This window comes from Scomber scombrus, chromosome 15 (assembly GCF_963691925.1).
Source record: "Scomber scombrus chromosome 15, fScoSco1.1, whole genome shotgun sequence".
In the NCBI taxonomy this organism is placed as follows: Eukaryota; Metazoa; Chordata; class Actinopteri; order Scombriformes; family Scombridae; genus Scomber; species Scomber scombrus.
This window is the reverse complement of record NC_084984.1, coordinates 26377510-26399694: the sequence shown is the minus strand read 5'-3', so window position 1 is coordinate 26399694 and position 22185 is coordinate 26377510. Positions and strand designations below refer to the sequence as shown.

The window sequence follows — 22185 nt, the reverse complement described above, 5'->3', positions numbered from 1 at the left end:
GGCTCACCCCCTAGATACTATCTACTCACTTGGGGGCCCAGATGGAGTCTTTTCTCTTTAGCCGCAGCCATTGGCTCCCCATCTCAGCGGCCCTTGAGAGTTCTTTGACTGCCTGCTTGTGGTCCTTCTCTTGCACGCCCATCTCCCAGAGTAGCTTGAATGTAGCAATGAAACCTCTACAGCCTACTTCAACTGGCCCGACTTTTGCTATTGTAATTTGGTACTCACTAATGTGTTACCAACCATACCAAACAGTGTTCACATACCGGGCCTTAATGCTCAATTCTGATTTTCTTTCGACCATTTTGCGTTGATGGTTCAATGGTTCACATTCACATGAACACTGTAGAGGTCTTAAACTGCCATGCATGTGCAGATATTTAACTGAAATAGATCTGAGTTACTTGGAGGCAAACAAAAAAATCAGATGTAGGTGACATCAGCATGTAACCTGAACGCAGCCTAACAGATGTTGGCAGGTGTGTTCTTCAACTTTGGATCATGCCATGTTAGCTGTTTCCACCTGCTGCCAGTCTTTATGCTAAGCTAAGCTAAGCTAAGCACATCCTAAGAAAACAACTCTGTAGTTACATCACAGACATTAGGTATGCAGTAACAGTGATTAATGCAGCATTACTCATTTTAAAATATACTATTTCACCCTTTAACAGCAGTCATGTCTGTATTGTAAAACAGTATTTCTGTGAATTAGTTGTAAAGTTTTCATCCTCAGTTTTTGTCTTGTCTCTGATGTTCTTTTGTGCTTTTCTTGATAAAATCAAGATGAGTGAAAATCATTGTCGAGCTTTTTTTTCAAACCTGGACGATGTTTGAATTAAATTCTCATCAACGTGGAACAAGATACCTATCAGATTTTCTCAGCGAGAGTTTCTCAGAAGTGTTTTACCATCTAGTATTTAGTATCAAATCTCTTCCAATGATCCTCTGCAGTGAACGCAGCAAAGACAAGCGTGTGCGTGATGCTGCAGTGGATACAGGCTAATCTTTGCAGCTGGGTTTGTCTCTCTAGTGATTTGATGATTAGTTGAGGTCTGCAGAGGTGCTGTAATCTGAGGATTAACCGCAGTCACTGTGGGATTACACAGACTGCAGTTGATTACAACTCAGATTATCTGCACTGTTACAAAATATCAGAGGCTTCTCTTTCTAATGCAGTGGTATTTAAAAAGTGCCTGTCTGATTTTTATAAGATAAATGAATAGAAAAGAGTGAGACTGCCTTCTTAGACGTTGTTTTTAATACATAAATAAATTGTAATGCATCAGTCAGATAAATCTATGCTATTATATTTGTGCTGAAGTGCGTGGTGTTGTGCTTTCCTGTCTCAGGGAGAGGTCAGTGAACGTGTCAGAGCCGGAGTCTTTGGAGCTGACCGTTTCCAACCTGAAACCAGAGGAGAGCTACAGCTTCAGAGTCATCGCTTACAACGACGTGGGGCCAGGAGAGAGTTCGGCCCCCCTGAGGATCACCACCAAACCTGACCGTAAGACACACACACACACAAACACACACACACACACACACACACACGTTAAAAATGTGTGACTAAGTTGACAGAAGCATTTTCTCTCTCTAAAAAAACCTAAATGCCGTAATGCCATATCTTGTGCAGCAAATTCAGCCAACATTAAAGTGTTGTAGTACTTCAGCCTCAGTATTTAATGGCTGCTATAAAACAGATGACAGTGTCCTTGTTGAGTTTAAAGCCTCAAAGCTTCAAATCCTTTTTTTTTTTTTTTTTTGGCACAAACAAAAAGAAAGCCCCAGAAGTTCCCTAAATCTTCATCTGCACTTCACTGACACGCCTTTGGCACGAGTTCTGTTTTTTATTATTATTTGATTTAAACTGAGTATCTTTGGTGTAACTTGAGAGTAATCACACTTAGCACATTTCCAGGACACGAAACACTTCCTGCTTTTATTCTCTTAATGTACTGAGTTGATTTACAATATGTGTTTTGCTAATAGAAGTAACATTTTTTGGCATGTAGCTGTGATTGAGACATCTCTGAGTGAAATATGCCTCTGTCAGTAGATTGGAGGAGAGAGAGGTGTAGCTTTGTCTGTGATCATGCTTTAAACTGAAATGAGTTGAGCTTTCATTAGTTTAACAGTTAAATGTCAAACCTAATTTTTGTTAGGTGTGATGTGTTTGAGCGACTCTCTGAGCCAGCTTCCTACCGCCTCCCTTTGCACTCCAGACTTCTCTGCATGAATATTTAACTGTTTTGGTGTAGAGTCAGTGTGCATGCATTATAAACTGGATGAGTGTTTGCAATGTTTTGTCTGGCGTGTGTCTCTACAGTGCAGGTTCCCAGCCGGGTGGAGTCTCTACAAGCTGAGGCTCTGTCTCCGACCTCCGCCCAGGTGAGCTGGGACGCTCCCAGCCAACCGAACGGCCCCGTCCTGGGCTACAGACTGCTGTGGACCGAGAGCCCATCTGGCAAGGAACAGGTCAGCTCCGTCACAGATGTAGTTTATTTAACCTTTACATCCAATTTGCATTACAAATCTCAACCTTTTCTGAGAGTCAGTCAGATTCAAACACACACAGCTGGACTCAGTGATATCAACACTCACTGTACACACACCAGACTTTATTTACAGGCCATAAGACTTTAAAAAAAGGGATTAAAAACAACCCAAATGTTTTTTCCAGCTTGATGCAATTGAAGATAACCTAAATGTTTTCATATGATTTGTGTCTGGGTTCAGAGTTTGGAGGTGAACGGGCAGAGCTACAAGATGGATGGACTCAATAAGTTCACAGAGTACACTGTTCGGGTTTTGGCCATCAACCGCTACGGACCGGGCCCCGCCTCAGACACCGCCATCGTCACCACCCAATCAGACGGTGAGCTTTACCTCAATGTTCATCCAGTGTGGTATTCTCTTGTTAAACCTCAGTGTAGCAGCTGGTTTGTGGTAATTTGGGTGTGAACTTTTTTTTTGAGACATTGATTATTTCAGCTGATTCAGGGCGAAGGCACCTGAGCAAGTTCCAGTTTCAGATGTCAGAGTGTCATTGAAAGCACCATAATTCCTAATTCCTTAAAGATCCATTGAAATGGGTGCTTGAGCTTCCTGGAGAACAGCGTATCTTCAGTAGTGACGTTTTTGGGGTTTTTAAACATTTTTTTTTAGCACTTTTATCTTTCACTAAAGATATTGATGGATCTCTGTGCTATTTTAGAAACACAGAGGTTGTGAGTCCCACGTGCATTTGGAAGTGTTGGATGGGTTCTTTTGTCTGGTTTGATTAAATATGACAAAACAAGAGGCTTGCAGTTATAATATCACTATAATTTCCAGACCCATTTCTTAACCCTTCCATACTGTTCAGGTCTAATTTGAACCGTTTTAACATTTGACAGCTTGTAAAAACACCCCAAATGTATTTTACTCTGAAATGTGATGACTTTTCCTAAAGTGGCCCAAAATGCTCAAAATTAAAACATTTTTAAATGTTATACTTTTGTATAGATGCTACAAATATTTGAGCCTTATCTATTGACATGTGTTTTAGTGAAATGAATAGTTAATAGTTTTAATAAGATAGTAGTTATGAGGATTTCTTTTTATGATGTAGCAGTGAAGACTGATGGCTCTAATGGTTATACAATAAACCCCACACTTCCATAAAGTTATAAAATACATTTACATCATTATTGCTATGTTATATGTTCATGTCTTAGGTCAAATAGGACATGATATTGTTTGATAGGAGATGTTTTTGGTGTAAAAGCTAAAAACTACACTCTCTCTGCTCTCTGAAACATGAATTAAGGTTTAATCAAATTCATACATCTGTGGTTCAAAATTTGTTATAGACACATTTTATGAGAGGATTCTTAGACCGGGTCAAATTGATGAGTAAAATACTGTGAGGAAGCAGTGTATGAACAGTATGTAAGGGTTATGTTTTAATGTCACAATAATGCAAACAGGGAATAGTATACACTGTTAATGTATTAATCATTTATGGGATTGTCTTTCAACCACACCCCTAAAACAACCCCATCATATATATTTAAAGGCATGTACACCACAAGATATTAAAACAATACTGGAGCTGAGGCTTACATTTCAAAATAAATGTTCTCGATAAACGATAACTGCTCACAGAAGCCACACATCCCCCAAAATATCAAGGACATGATGTGAATGGAGGCCGTGGCCTTCATTACATCACATTTAGAGTAATGATAGAGTGTCAGTGGACCTTGTAAAGCTGTTAAAAATGAACTGAATACTACAAGTGGAAGAGATTGAATAGTTGAAGAGAAAGGTAAGAGCAGCTCTTGTTTGTTTAAAACATTTTCACTGAGTGTGTATTCATACGAGGTCAGCTCTGCCACACACACCCAACACCATTCTGATTAGATACATTAGCATTATTAGCTCTTGTGTTTCATTGACATTTTAATAAAAACTCATCAAGTTCAGGTTGTAATCATTTTCAAAATAATAGTCCACACAGTATTTCACAGTAACTTCAATATAAAAATAATGCTGATATTTCCAAATAGACGTTATGTCCAGGAGTGTCTGTGATGTCAGCAGTGTGACTGGTTTGAACTGGTCCCAGTTTGTAGCTCTGCAGCTGTTCAGCTGAGACCAGAGAACTGCTGGACCAGGTGTTGGCTTATTACCTGCCACTGTGTGTGTGCATGAGAGGGGTCATTAGTTTGGATGAAGGAGCAGAAAATGTAGAGAAGAGCCGACCAGCAGCGACACATCTTTTTTTCTTTCTTTTTTTCAGTAACACACATTCTCACGGACACACGGACACACACACACACACACACACACACACACACACACACACACACACACACACACACACACACACACACACACACACACACACACACACACACACACACACACACTCACTCTCACACTCTCCTGCTGTCAGGAGATTCATTTGGGGGCTGGGGGCCTTTAATTAAGCAGAGAGACTTTAGCCTCTCAGCCTGACACACTAATGGAGTCAGACACACACACACACACACACACACACACACACACACACACACACACACACACACACACACACACACACACACACAGCAACAGAGAAAGTGAGAGAAACAGAGTACAATGTTTGTCGTGTGAAAAGAACAGAGAGAGAAATCAGCAGAAGTAACAATCTTGTACGTATTGAAAATGATCAAATATATAAATGTCTAAACAGTTTAAGAGTCGAAATACATGAGAGCTTTGAACAGGTGATACAACTGAAAAGCAGAGCTGAGTTGAGCGCAAACACACACACTAAAATATCCACCTTCATTAAGTCTACGTGCACTTTATTCACCAAAAGCACTTGAACTCTTCTTTGAGATATCTGGCTTTACTCATGATAACAGCAGGCTCTGTTCACTCCAGCTCTTTCTAGGTTTATAAATAGCTGGACATTTTAAATCTAGCTCTTACTAAGAGATAAGATACAAGAGTGGATGTAATCTTGCTCTTACTTGTTAAGTGTCACCAGATACTCAGGTAGCTACTAGAACCATTATTCAGCACCGTGCAGTAGTTGTGCTGACGACTTCAGAATCACCAGATTGAGTTGAGAGATGTAGTTAATGTGTAAAGTATTATATTTCCACAGCCACACATTAGATTGTTTGTACCACTTCCACATATCTGCCTTTGAAAGTCTCATGATGAGTCAAATGTTTAAAATGAAATAGAATTAGGTTTGTTTAGAAGAGTCTAGTTGCCTACTGCATCCAGCAGAATGCTGCTGCCTCATGTCAGCTGGTTACAACTCACCTGTGAGGTTTTTAATGCAACTGACACATTATGTCATCTTACAACATCCTCATAACCAACACATGACAGGTGAAAGTAGATGAAATGCAACCACAAACCTTCAGTAAATGTTACTCACTTTCTACTTGAGTTAAACATCATGACTTCACAGGAGTCATAGTCAACACCTCCAGGCTACAAATAAGGTTTTCCTGCAGTAGCATTTTCTTCTTGTCATCTCCCACCCACTCTGTCCCACTCTGGGAATGTTTTACAACTATAAAACATCCATGGATTAAAGATGCCTTATATAAAGAAGAAGAATGGACATTGTTTGCTTCCAGACGTCTTTGTTCTAATGCCAAAGTTGATGTGCACATGCTGGTATCACCCTAGCAACATGCACAGAGGGGTTCAATCAAGATTGACAGCTAATTTAACTCAGAGGTTTATTGGTATGTTGACATACACTGGTTGGGTCTTGTTTAAAGGAGAGCTCCAACAATTGTTTTAGTGAAGTGAAGAATTTATTTCACTTCAAATTCCAAATACCATAATTACAACACCAGGTCAGCCTATTATCTTTTTCAAAACAGAAATTCCACCAGTCTAAAGTCATTTAAGACCTTTACCATATTCTTCTTTCTGGATCAATTAGGTAATGAAAATCATTACCTCACTATGTTGTATGTCACCTGACAAGCTCTTACAGGTTTCATTGGCTCCTCCTGCACATTTCTCATAGTCAGTTATTATTCTCTTTTCCTAAATCTCAATGTTCTCCATCTATTATGTATATTTTTTGTGTTGTTTTTTTTTCTTCTTAAAAAAAAGAGAGTAAAATAAAAGAATGCACAGAATGGAACAATAAAGGACAATATTTCTGCTTCTGCTGCATTGATTTTTTAACAGTCCATACTGAGTTTGACAATTTTATGGGTATGCAATGCAAATTTATTTTATTTAATTTGTTCTTATTTTACAGTCCATAGTGAGTTAGACACTGTTATAAATATGCAATGTGATAAATTGGTGGAGAACTCTTTTAAAACCCAACTGTAAGTCCCCAAAAATCTTTGTTATTGTCACATGATCCCAGCCCCAGGATGAGTTGAGTGGCCAAATAATATTTTTTTTCCATCAACTTGTGACTGAAACATCTGTTCTTATCAACTGTTCCACCCTTGTTTTAGAACATCTGCCAATCAAATTGGGAGCGATCACAGCTTTAAGTCCTGTGGCTGATGTGGTGGTGGGTGGTTGGGCCTTTTTTAATATCTCCTCGAAAATGGAACCTCAGCTCTCTCTTCAACGCTCGGCTGCTAATCGGCGCTCAGACGTGAACGTTGTCATTAATAAACTTCCGTACATAGACGGTGAGAGAGAATGGAGGCATCTGTCCAGCTGCAATCACACCGTAAAAATGATCTGAAATGAACACACGCACGGATGGAGAGCGGCTGTATTGTGAATCTTCCAGCTGCGTCTCCATGATAACAATGACTTGTGGACTAATTGAATCCACAATAATACTGACACACACACACACACACACACACACACACACACACACACACACACACACACACACACACACACACACACACACACATTGAGCAGCTGAATCAATAGATAAGCTGCTGACAGTTGGTTGGACAGATGCAGAGTTCATTCCAAACACTTAGATTCTCAGTTTGTGTCTGATTCAGCAGACTGTCTGAACACTTCTGCTGCCTCTTCATCCTCCCCTCCATCATCTTCCTCCTGTTTTTCACCTTCATCTGGACCGTCACCGTCTATTTTTCATTTTTCACCTTCGTTTTCATCTTCTTCATTTGTGAATGTTTTCTTCATCTCCTCCTTTATGCATTTTTCTATCTTTGTCTTCACCTGTACTCATTACTACTTTTTAATTATTTTCCTTCTTTTCTTCATTACATATTTCTCATCACTGCTTTCTTCTCCGTCCTTTTTTTATCTAGAACATTCTGTTCTTCCTTTTCTTCAGTCTTTAAAGCCTCATACGTCATCTGACACATCTTCCTCCTTCCTATGTTTACATCTTGTTCTCTTTCATTTTTTGTTTCCTACATCTTTGGTGATTTTCATTTTTCTTCTCTTTCATGTTTGTCTTTTGTGTTCCAATCCTTTTCTTTGTTTTCCTCATCCTCCTTTTCTTGTTTGATTGATTGCAGTTTTTTCGTGCTCTTCTTCTCCTTCACCTTCATCAATTGCTTCTTTTTTGCCTTCATCTTCTTCTTCTTCATCTTGTTCTTCATCTTGTTCTTCGCCTTCTTCTTCTTCATCTTCTTCTTCGCCTTCATCATCTTCTTCACCTTCATCTTCTTCTTCACATTTATCTTCATCTTCTTCGCCTTCATCTTCTTTTCACCTTCATCTTCCTCTTATTTGCCTTCATCGTCTTTGCCTTCTTCATCCTCTTCTTCACCTTTATCATCTTTGCCTTCATCTTGTTCTTAATCTTCTTCTTTACCTTTATCTTCTTCTTTTTCACCTTCATCTTCCTTTTTTTGCCTTCATCTTCTTCACCTTCTTCTTCATCATCATCTTCTTAATCTTCACCTTCATCTTTTTAACCTTCATCTTCTTCTTCACCTTCTTCCTCTTCTTCTACTTCTCCTTCTTTGCCTTCTTGTTCTTGTTTTTCTTTAACTTCTTCTACTTATTCTTGGTCTTCTTTTTCATCATCTTCATCTTCTTCTTCACCTCCATCTTGTTTGCCTCCATCTTCTTGTTGTTTTTTCTCATTCTTCTTCTTGTTATTGTTGTTCTTCTTCTTTATCCTCTCCTTCTTGATGTTCTTTTTATTTACCTTCTTCATCCTCATCTTTTTCTTCTCTTCACCTTCATTTTAATTCTTCCCCTTCTTCTTCATGTATGTTGTGGACCACTTTCTCCTGTGCTGCTCTCATAACGCTGTTTAACATTTGAAGTCAACATTTTTAAGAACTTCAAGAAGTAAAGAAACTAGAAGTGAGTTCAGAATCAAACTGATGTGCTGATGTTTCAGAGGGATGAGATGTTTGTGTGTGTGTGTGTGTGTGTGTGTGTAATGACACCTGTCATGTGTCCGCTGTTGTTTCGCGGTCACGACACAGTCAGATCTTTCAGGCTTGAAGCCGTCACAGCATCAGTCCATCTCCTTCCTGTTTGTGCTGATGTCAGCAGCTTGATTGATTGACAGCAGTGACAACCAGAGTGAGCTCAGCAGCCAGCCAACACACTGACACCACAGCTAATAATACCACATCATTTGTTACAAGGTGTCCACGTCCCCATCCTCTGAGAGATACAAACTGAGGCTGTTTTTAGCCTTTCTTTAGCTTAGCACAAACACTGTCACTGTAGCTCCATCACAAGTGAAAAGCTGTCACCTCTGATACTGTCCCATTTATTTATTGAGCTGATATCCACATTCAGAAGTGGGAAATACTGTAGAGAACATTATAAAAATGTCAGGCTGTTGCTGTAATGCCTGTTATTTACACATTAGAGCTGAGTTTGACCTTTGACCTATGTAGGATTTCAAATAGCCGCACTGGTCTTGTCTAAGTGTAGTGACTCATACTAAGAAAATGTCATTGTGCTTAGTGTGGGATAGATTTTTTTGAAAAGAGATTATGAAGCTGCTAACTGAATGTGTTCATAGAGAGTCTCAAGTCTCAGAGGTTTTTTTTTCTTCTCCGATAATTTCATCTGATGAGTTTTTGAGGAAGGAAACACCAGAAGAAGTGGAATTATCTAGCACTTCACATTAAAAGAAGCACACATTAGAGAAAGGCGTGAAAAGTGAAGTAATTATCCCTTAATTATCATGTAGAACTTTAGAAGAGCAACATATAAAGAAGTTAAGTGCAGTGTGGATGTTGTAGCATTTACTGCAGTCTTTACAGTGATTCTTAATAGTGTTGTAATGGACGGTAATTATATGTGTTGTTTCCTCCTCTGTCTTTGACTAATGTGAGAACTGCTGTGTGTGTGTGTGTTTGTGTGTCTCTGCAGTGCCCAGTGCTGCTCCTCAGAATATCACCTTAGAGGTCGTCCTGTCCAGGGTGAGTTCTTTTTATTCCCTTCTTTTCTCTCTGTCTACATCTCTGCATACACTACACACATCTATACACACATCTCTACACACACTACACACATCTCTGCATGCACTACACACATCTATACACACATCTCTGCATACACTACACACATCTATACACACATCTCTACACACACTACACACATCTCTGCATGCACTACACACATCTATACACACATCTCTACACACACTACACACATCTATACACACATCTCTGCACACACTACACACATCTATACACACATCTCTACACACACTACACACATCTATACACACATCTCTGCATACACTACACACATCTATACACACATCTCTACACACACTACACACATCTCTGCACACACTACACACATCTATACACACATCTCTACACACACTACACACATCTCTGCATGCACTACACACATCTATACACACATCTCTACACACACTACACACATCTCTGCATGCACTACACACATCTATACACACATCTCTACACACACTACACACATCTAAACACACATCTCTACACACACTACACACATCTATACACACATCTCTGCACACACTACACACATCTATACACACATCTCTACACACACTACACACATCTCTGCATGCACTACACACATCTATACACACATCTCTACACACACTACACACATCTAAACACACATCTCTACACACACTACACACATCTATACACACATCTCTGCACACACTACACACATCTATACACACATCTCTACACACACTACACACATCTATACACACATTTCTGCATACACTACACACATCTATACACACATCTCTACACACACTACACAAATCTCTACACACACTACACACATCTATACACACATCTCTACACACACTACACACATCTATACACACATCTCTACACACACTACACACATCTATACACACATCTCTGCATACACTACACACATCTATACACACATCTCTACACACACTACACAAATCTCTACACACACTACACACATCTATACACACATCTCTACACACACTACACACATATATACACACATCTCTACACACACTACACACATCTATACACACATCTCTGCATACACTACACACATCTATACACACATCTCTACACACACTACACAAATCTCTACACACACTACACACATCTATACACACATCTCTACACACACTACACACATCTATACACACATCTCTACACACACTACACACATCTATACACACATCTCTACACACACTACACACATCTATACACACATTTATACACATCTCTACACACACTACATACATCTATACACACATTTATACACATCTCTACACACACTACACACATCTATACACACATTTATACACATCTCTATACACATCTCTACACACACTACACACATCTATACACACATTTATACACATCTCTACACACACTACATACATCTATACACACATCTCTACACACACTACACACATCTATACACACATTTATACACATCTCTATACACATCTCTACACACACTACACACATCTATACACACATTTATACACATCTCTATATACATCTCTACACACATCTATACACACATTTATACACATCTCTACACACTACATACATCTATACACACATTTATACACATCTCTACACACATGTATACACATCTCTACACACATTACATACATCTCTATACACATCTCTACACACACTACACACATCTATACACACATTTATACACATCTCTACACACACTACATACATCTCTATACACATCTATACACACACTACACATCTATACACACACACACACATACATCTATACACACATTTATACACATCTATATACACATCACTACACACATCTATATACACACATCTATACACACACATTTATACACATTTATACACATCTCTATACACATCTCTACAAATATCTCTACACACACACTATACACATCTCTACACACTCTACATACATCTCTATACACATCTCTACACACTCTATATACATCTCTATACACATCTCTACACACACTACATACATCTCTATACACATCTCTACACACACTACATACATCTCTAAACACTCTACATACATCTCTATACACATATCTACACACACTACATACATCTCTATACACATCTCTACACACACTACATACATCTCTAAACACTCTACATACATCTCTATACACATATCTACACACACTACATACATCTCTAAACACTCTACATACATCTCTATACACATCTCTACACACACTACACGTCTCTACACACATCTCTACACTCACCTCTACACACACTACATACATCTTTAAACTCACCTCTACACACATTACACACATCTCTAAACTCACCTATACACACATAACACACATCTCTAAACTCACCTATACACACATTACACACATCTTTAAACTCACCTCTACACACATTACACACATCTCTAAACTCACCTATACACACACTACACACATCTCTAAACTCACCTCTACACACATTACACACATCTTTAAACTCACCTCTACACACATTACACACATCTCTAAACTCACCTATACACACATTACACACATCTCTAAACTCACCTATACACACATTACACACATCTCTACACTCACCTCTACACACATTACACACATCTTTAAACTCACCTATACACACACTACACACATCTCTTAATATCACTACACACATCTCTAAATTCACCTCTACACACACTACACACATCTCTAACTATCTCTACACACATGCTACACATATCTCTACACACACACTACACATTTCTCTACACACACACACACACACACACACACACACACACACACACACACACACACACACACACACACACACACACACACACACTACACACTACACACTCCTCTCTACACACATGCTACACATATCTCTACACACACACACACACTACACACACATCTCTACACACACTACACATATTTATTCTCATTGTAGTTCTTATCTTATTTCTTAAGATTTTGACTGATCTCAGGAAACATGAGTTTTATTCACCTTCATAAACTCTTGTTTAAACACATTTTCGAGGTTTCCACCCCTGAAAGTGACTGATGACTGTTTATTCTGACACATTTAAACTGTGACACTGCCATCAGTCAAAAGTTTCCCTCTTGTGCTCTGGCCTCATTTTGCTGATTGATGTGATCCACAAATATATATTTATATATCTTTGATTTATTTCATTTAGGCCCATATTCCCCGCCCGTTTAATTTCCCCTATTTACTATCCAAACTGCTGGTGTGATTTATGGGATGAAAATATGAAAAAGGACCATTCCACATGCCGTTTATTCATGGGTGTTAACTCCCATTCACACATATTCAATAAAACCATGTATTTTATATGATATAGAAAGTGTTACACACAGGGCACCTGACACACACACACACACACACACACACACACACACACACACACACAGACGTCAGGGTTCTGGGCCCTGCAGGGGCCTCTAGAAGGTGCTTGAAAAGGAGAAGAAGGAAATGGAAGTTCACCTCGCAGCAGCTGTTAAATATACAACAGAAGACATGAATACATACATATAAAAATACTGCACATATCATCTTAACCCATGTAAGCTTAGATACAAAATGCCTTTAAATATGAGTTATTTATTGTTGTAAAGATAATAAACTGTAAGGTAACATCAGGAATGAGTGTTAGTGAGTAGCATCAGTAGTGTTCATGTGTATTAGTGTGTGAGTAAGGTTTCAGGGACAGGGTCATCTCAATATATATATGGACACAACCCAAAACACCCAAAGAATCCAAAGAAGCTGGCACCCAACTAGCCTAATAGCCAATCACATCACATCGCATCATTACACCCATCCTCTGAGAGTTTAATGAGCAGAGAGAAGAGTCAAAGCTGGAGGAGACTTATTTATATATATATATATATATATATATATATATATATATATATATATATATATATATATATATATATATATATATATATATATATACATACACAGTATAAATGTATTTCAGAGTAATGTAAAGCACTATAATAATATCTACTATGTGAATGTACTGAGATTAAAATATTATCAAAGTTATTTTGGATACAACCAGGACTACGTAGTAACATCATGCCTCCATCACTGTTGACTGCATTCAGGTCACATCAGGGAACGTTTAACACCACCGTTTAATGATCCACAGGAAACTGGAGTTTGGAGATTTGTTTATGGTAAAAGAAAAATAATGGTCACTATATTGTAAATGATCTCAGTGTCTGAAGACAATTAGAATCAGTGTGGATAAGCTCAGAAAATCACAGTATGATTTGCATTTTCCGGGTTAAAATCAGGAGAAAAGCTATTCAGGTTTAATATATGCACGGTGCATCTGCCAAAATGAAAGGCTACAGATGCAACAGGTGTGTAACCCTGCAGCTGATGTCTACAGATACATATTCTACACACAGCTGTGAATGATTGTTGGTTAGAATCAGACATTTGTATTGTTTTGGTGTTGATCTACAGTCTTTTCTTTGATAGTGGTGGGATACCAGGCCAAATAGCACCAAATAAGTTAACAGTTTGTCGTGTAGACCTGAGATCTGTAAAAAGTCAAATAAATCTGATATTTGAAAGTAAGAAACTCTCACAGGCGTCTGAAGGAAGAGGGGAGTTCAAATCCAATCATTACCCTCTAGTACCTCCATAGACATGACCTGTTTCATCACGTTTCCTCTTCCTGCTCAGACAGCAGCAGCAGCAGAGACCATGACGAATGTTTCCAAACTCAGCTCATAATTTATGTCCATAAAGAGGAGGTTCAGACTGTCTGCGGAGAGCTGACCTCATTTAGTTTCTGTCCCGCTTCTTTTCCTGCACGTGATTGATATTTGTCTGTCGATGGGCTCTCAGGTCAGAGCTGATCAATCAGTGATGTCAGAGCTGCACGACGATTTAAAGCCTCCTGACGCACGTCGTTAAAAAAGAGGCGCAGAGAGTTGCAGGCCTGCTGCTAATATAGATTCAAGGTGAATACTGAGCTACATGTACTGAAGCAGGAAGTGGCTGTGCTGATTTAAACCCTGCTGTAGTGTGACCTCTGACCTCTATGCAGATGAAGACGACAGACTTTTGTTAAACATCTTCTAGTTGTAACCGTATGAGTAGCTGTGTCATTTTAACATTGTAAACATGAAGATAAACTTCTGTTCCTGAACACGGCCTGTTGACCTCGATCCACCAATCACAGCTAAGCACAAATCATCAAACTCGGTGTCTTCAAACTCACCGATTTCTTCTCACCTAGTCAGTATTGGGTGTGCCCAGGTATTTCGTCTTTCTTTCTTTTTATTGAGTAAAAGGAGCACCAGATCATCATCGCTTCATGTTGATTCCATTTATTTGCTAAATTGCGTCACACTTAGGGGCCATCCACATGGAGACGATTTTGGAGTGAAACCGCAAATGTCTTGTGCGTTTAGGCCGACCGTAACGACGGATCCGGAGTTTTCGCTGCTTGAAAACGCACTTTTTTAAAACCTGGTTCCAAGGTGGTAAGTCCAAAACGTTTCAGGTTTTGGATTCGTGAGAACACCGGAAACGCAAACGATGATGTCATCTCGACCCGCCCCTCTAGCTTTTGACCTCTTAAGACCGCGACGTCTCATAACAACAACACACAATGGCGGAATACAGCCTAACCCCGACGATGCTGGCGGTGCTGCAGCAGATAATGACCCTTATTAACACGCTAGGGGGATATATATTACAGCAAAACCGATATATCGGTGTTGTTCGGTTATTTCTCCTTCTTCGACTGTCTCTTTGTATACAGGGCGCAGGCTTTATGCGCATGCTCCGCCTCTTCTTCTTCGTTTTTCGGTGGATTTCTGTAGCTGAAACAGCGCCACACACAGGCCTGGAATATGTACTACAACATTTTCGAGAGTTAATGCGTTTTGGGAATGAGTCCATCGTTACAGAGAAATGTCTGGCCCCCCTGCCGAGAGAAATGGGGGGGGGGGATCGTTTTCGAAATCTGGCTTCGTCTAAACGGCCCCTTAATGTGAATAGTCAGGCGCATTGAAAGTCGCCTCTGAATTATTCGCAATTTCGTGCCACTTATTCACGTCACCATTGATGTGCAAAGGTCTTAAGTCCCATCTCTTCTACATTGCAACTGTTTAGAATATTGAATATGTGCTGTGTTGATAATTGGCATCTCAGCTCTAACTTTTTTCACTCCCCATCAACACAGAGAGCACACAGGAAGGAGTGGGAAGTGGTGATGATTACTACAGGTGGATGCTGGAGTGGAAGCAGGGTTCTTGAAATGTTGTTTGAGTAGCAGCGAGTGTCAGCATCACTTTAAGGTGAGCGCTTTGGCACGGAAGCACAGAGTGGAGCTAGTTAAATAATGCATATACAGTATGTTGTTGTGAGAAGTGAGTATACAGAATAGATTATTATGTGAGTATAGAATACGTAAAGAGTTGATGTTTAGCTCCCAGGCTCTGACCTTCTCCTTTTGAAGAGTCTACAGGTGGTTGGTGGATGAGTTGCAGCGAGAAGAGTGCCTCATGTGGGTGTAACAGCCAACTCTTTAAAAGACTCTTTGTTACCAGGCTGCAGTTAGCATTGTTAAACAGTAACATGTGGGTGGACAGTTCAGTTCTTTCTAATAAAGTAAACATAGTAACAGTAATTAAGGGGGAGTCATTTTTCTTATAGAGAAACATCTAAAAACTGATTGTGAACGCCAATCTGTGCTTTACTCCTACAGCATTGTGCTTGCTCCTTAATAGCCACATACATAAACACAGTACGTGAGTGTGTGTGTGTGTGTGTGTGTGTGTGTGTGTGTGTGTTTGGGTCCAGCCTCAGTCAGTTTCCCTGCAGCTTGTTGCTGAAGGAGAAAATGTGAATCTGACTGCTCTTGTCAGGCTTCTGCTGTGAAACCAACTTTTTACACAAATCTGACATTTTCTCAACTTTTCTCCAGTCAGTGGAGCGTTACTGTCAGAGTACGTGTATGTGTGTGTGTGTATGTATGCTGAATGCTTGGTTGAACACACACAGTCAGAGTTCATAGTAAGTATGACAGTCTGTGGGTTTTTTTTATTTTTTTATTTTTTTACCCCAGAATTCTCACGACAGTCCAGTCGGGGTTATCGTATCGTTGGCTTTCAAAGAGAGTATCAGACGGGGATTCTGTCAACATCCAGCAAACCATGAATTTTACATTTCAGCTCCATTACTTGTCTAAGAATAGCTTTTGGGAAGGTTTGCAGTTGGAGTAACAGAACCTCACAGTGAGTCTCTGCAGTAGTGAAATGTGTTAGATTCATTCAAACTATTATTAAAAGAAGCAGCAGTGAAGGGTCAAGCTGAGCTCAGTGTGAACTGTTCATTTGACTTTTGCTTACATGAAATGAAGTTTTAAAGAATTCATTGTGAAAACTCTGTTATTAACTCTCCATATGAGGTTGTTCATGCTGGCCTTTTGGAAACACCCTACTGTTTCACAATGAAAACATGAAAACATGCATACAAGGACTCCTGTCTCCTGAGAATCCAGATAAAGTTTGAAGGTTCTCCATCTAGCTTCCCACAAGCAAAATAATCTGTAGATTTTGTTTGCGTTGATTGAATTCATTCCTAGGTGCATTTAAACATGTCTAATGAAGCTAGCAGGATGAGCCTCCAGATAAGATCATTCTTTATTAGTCCCACGATGGTGAAATTTACAGTGTTACAGCAGAAAAGTGGATAGCAAAAATAGCAAGAGCGCCAATAAAGAATAATAAATAATAATACACAAGCAATAAAAACTATTGGAAATAAAAAATAGTAACATAATGTACAAGAGGGCTATTGGTGTTGTCAGAATGATAATTTACTGGAGTCTGATATTGCACATTTAAAAGTGAATAAAAAACTATTGCACAGTTGAACTGAAAGTAGTAGGATACCTGAAATACTGATATTGCACAGTAGTGTACATTAAAACTGCAGTTTGTCAATTGTTAATTATTATACATACAATTTATTGTAGTGAAATGCTGCTCTATAGCGGTGTAACAGAAGCTCCTTTTTCTGATTTCCACTTTTAATGGAAGGATATATGAACTGTAATGATACTCTACTAGGAGACTGTTTCTGTGATGTGGTACCGACTGTAGAACATCATACTGAATATCTCATGAAAGTTGATGCTTGCATAACATAGCTTAAGTAGCTAACGTTATCCCAATGTGTGCACCGTTCAGTGTTCCCAGTAAGCTAGCATCCTGGCTGTGAGCATGTTCAGTGAGGCTCCAAAGTCCTGGCTCCAAACGGAAAAAAATGCGGCAAACATTAAATGCAACATCATACCTCACTACATCCATCTTTCTACAGTCTATGGTTAATACATGATTCCCCCCCCCCCCCCTTTTTTTTTCAGGTAGGCCACAGTTGATTATGTACTGTTTGTGGTTTAAGCTGTAAGTTCCTTTACAACCAATTTTCGGAGGACGCATGCTAGGTTTATTCTACTCAGAACATGTAAGCTAGCAAGGTAGCTTGCTCGTGTTAGCATTGAATCCCACTCGAGGTTACTTGTGTTGTCTAGGTATGTCTAAGTATCCCACGTTACTGAAAGGAGGGGGTCTAGTTAGCTGTTTTTCATGGGTCAAGTTGTGTTGAATTGCAATGAGTCAGAGTAATGTACATAGGGTTAGGGTTCAAGTCACAGTTAGAATGATGGCTAATGACGTTGGCCCCCTAGCTGTTAAATGCCTAGGAGTCAGGCCTTTGGAAATGAAGTGATATTATAAAAATCTTTAGATATACACTCAGACATATATTAGACCAATTACAGTACTGATATTATCAGCCAATACCAAACATTCCTCTATTGCTCAAAATAAAATAAATACAGAACTGTTTTCTTTTTGTTGGCTCAATTTTGACCAAATAAGCAATTCAAAACACCAACAATTTATTTCAGTTGAGTTTGACTTTAAAAATCTAAGTGAATGTATTTGTTGGTTTGATAGACTAGGTTTTGTATAATTCTATTGTTTTGTCTTTGATTCATTCACTCATTTAGTCATTGGTACATTGTGTCAGCTAGTTATTCATTCACTTTAGTTCTCTACACAAAACACACACTTTGTGAAATCATCCATTCATCTTTGCAATTATATGCTTGAAATACCAGCTGTTCTGACTGCCCCACACCTGTGATGATGTCATTCAACAACAAATAATTATGCTTAATCATCTCAGATTCCCTCGCTCTGATGTGTGGTGTGGAGGCGTCGTCCTAACACGATGATTACACCTTCAGAAACACAAACAGACACATAATCATTGGTTTGTTGTTGTTGTTCATCAGATCTGTTTTTATACTTGAACCGTCTTCTTCTCTGAATCAAACATTACTCCTCCAACATCACCTGAAGCTCCGCCCCTCTCATCAGGAGCACGACTCCTAATTAGACAGAGCAGCCGAGCTTTGATTGGACCAGGGAGGGTTCTGTGAGCTGGAAGTCATGAGTTTAAACCCAGAGCAAATCTTCTTCTTTTTTCTCCTGAATGTTCCTGAGGATAAGTATATACTGTTGTGTACGTTGTTATTGCAACAAAGATAAAACAAGGATTATATTTTTTAGCATTAAACAAACAAGGACAAATTGAACTCTAAAGTTGAATTACATCAGAATGTCAATCTTTATTGCTTTTTAAAAAATATAACAATTTGTACAGTATATGTAGATTATTGTATAATTCATTAAGTAAAATATTTAACCATAAATTGGATTTATTAAGTTTTATGATTGAATGATACTTTAAATCTATTAAGTGCATTTATATATATTTATATCAATATAGCAGGCTTTACTATTACTACTACTACTACTTAAAAACATATTTATTTTTTACAGCTAAAGATTTGTACCTTTACCATATATATATATATATATATATATATATATATATATATATATATATATATATATATATATATAGTACAACAATCCCCACCAAAACATAAACCATGCCTTATTTCCATACTATATACTAGCTGTATACATTATGTACTACAGTATACCAATCCTCATAGTATATTGTTTTTTGCAGGTGGTATACATCATGCTACATGCTTTTACAATAGCAAATGCAATATAATACATTCAATTTGCAAAAACAAATCATTATTTTCTGTTTTCTGAGGTAATCATGAAGCTGTTTCACCACCGCCCACTATTACTTTCAGTTTTGTCCAGCTGTGAATAACTTGTCCATTTCCTTTGTGCTCCTTTTTTAAATGTGTATTCCTTGCTGTGTTGTATGAGAATAGTGTTCATCAACAGCACACTTAAAAATCAAGAGATTGTTAGTCTGCAAAACAACATTTTTGATTAAACTTAGTTTTGCCACTTGTAATGTAACATATGTCCTAGGGTAACAATACCCTGCAAGTAACATGCTGCTGCTTATAATGATATGTGTAAGCACAGTGATAACGTAGGGCAATCCAGATCAATGTATCAAATCAGTCACATGGATTTTGGCAGGGGGGGGGGGGGGGCAGAAATAGGATTCTAAAATGAGAGGGAAAACCTCATAGCCCCCCATCCCCAGTGGAAATTTCACCCTCGAGTGATCTATATAATTATGCAAGATCATGTGGTTACCATGGCAACATGTATTCACGTCAGCAGGTGAGTGTGGGGTTTTTCCCCAAAGACATCAGAAGGTATAAAGTAAAACAGAGGGGTGCTTTAGGTTTTTGATTTATGGGGGGGGGGGGGGGGGGGGGGGGGGGAGACCAACTGCTCAAACACACCTCCATCAGTATTTTTTAATATATTGTACTAAAACTTATCAGCTGTTTATATTCTGAAAATACACACACACACCACACACACACACACACACACACACACACACACACACACACACACACACACACACACACACACACACACACACACACACACACACACAAACACACACAGGAACACACACAGTGCATGTTGCAGCATGGTGTTGCATGTTGTATTGCAGAGCAAATAGAGACAGTCTGCTCTACATGTGATTGCTCCTTACCCAGAGGACATTAACACACATGCACACACACATACATACACACAAGCTCACGCTCGCACACACACACACACACAGACGCACACTCGCACACACGCACACACAGTTGATGTGATTGCAGCTCTCACCCAGAGGACATGAACAAACAATCACAGATTGAATTCAGGGAGTGTTTACTCACCTGGCCCTGTGTGTGTGTGTTTGTGTGTGTGTGTGTGTGTGTGTGTGTGTGTGTGTGTGTGTGTGTGTGTGTGTGTGTGTGTGTGTGTGTGTGTGTGTGTGTGTGTGTGTGTGTGTGTGTGTGTGTGTGTGTGTGTGTGTGTGTGTGTGTGTGTGTGTGTGTGTGTGTGTGTGTGTGTGTGTGGAGGTCACAGGATGGATGAGGTGTTCTGTATGCAGCTCTCACTACAGCTCTGCATACTGAAACAGAGGAAGAGGAGAAACCCACTGAATTAATTCCGGTTTCAGTTTAAAGTTTTGTTTTCCTTTTAAACCTTTTTTCATACATCGATCTGAAAAGCTGCAGTGGTATATATAGTCAGAGTACAGCTAAAAATAACAATAATACTGACTGTACATCTTCATGGAAATGCATCAGTGCTGTGCCATGTCCTGCATCAGCATCATGGGAGGAGGTAATGCTGTTATCTTTCATTTGTTAACTCAATTAAACTAATTGCCAATACAATTAACTTTGATGTCTGAAAAACTTTGAGGTTTGGTTTAATGTAAACAGTAACAGCAGTAGAAGTATGAGAAATGTAATAATTATCAACATTAGTAGAAGTAATATTAGCAGTATTGTTCTGTTATCCTATAGACTTCACAATCTAAGGGTGGTTGCTTTTGGGTTTATCCCTGTGCACATTCACAGTCGTGAAGGTTTTTTTTTCATACCTTTCATACATTGTGCCCACACAATTAACCCCTCTCAGGTCCACATCTCCAGTACATAAGACCAGCTTTACTTGAGATCTGCTCCCCATTTTTTGTTCAGTGTTAGATACAGTCAACCGTTAGGGAATTGAAGAAAGAAGACATGTCTTCAGCTCAGCGCCTGTACGGAGCGCTCACCTTTGTACCATCTGTGAAACTGGCTATATCACTCCCTCTGACCTCCACGCCCGCTCTGAGATGGGCTTCAGTCTAGTGCACATCAGGATAGCGCTTTCCCCCCGGTCTCACCTTTGTGCTCGCCTCACTGTTATGGAGCTAC

The 22185-nt window shown here is 39.1% G+C and overlaps 1 protein-coding gene across 1 annotated transcript in view; it reads left to right on the top strand.

Annotated features, from left to right (window-relative positions):
* The window catches only part of dcc (DCC netrin 1 receptor), a 185162-nt gene that overhangs the window by 74909 nt on the left and 88068 nt on the right, over positions 1–22185 (top strand). Inside the window, exons 9-12 of the mRNA XM_062434208.1 lie at positions 1350–1504; positions 2327–2475; positions 2737–2875; positions 9805–9854. Of these exons, the coding sequence (XP_062290192.1) occupies positions 1350–1504; positions 2327–2475; positions 2737–2875; positions 9805–9854 (493 nt within the window). The remainder of the gene's footprint in view (positions 1–1349; positions 1505–2326; positions 2476–2736; positions 2876–9804; positions 9855–22185) is intronic.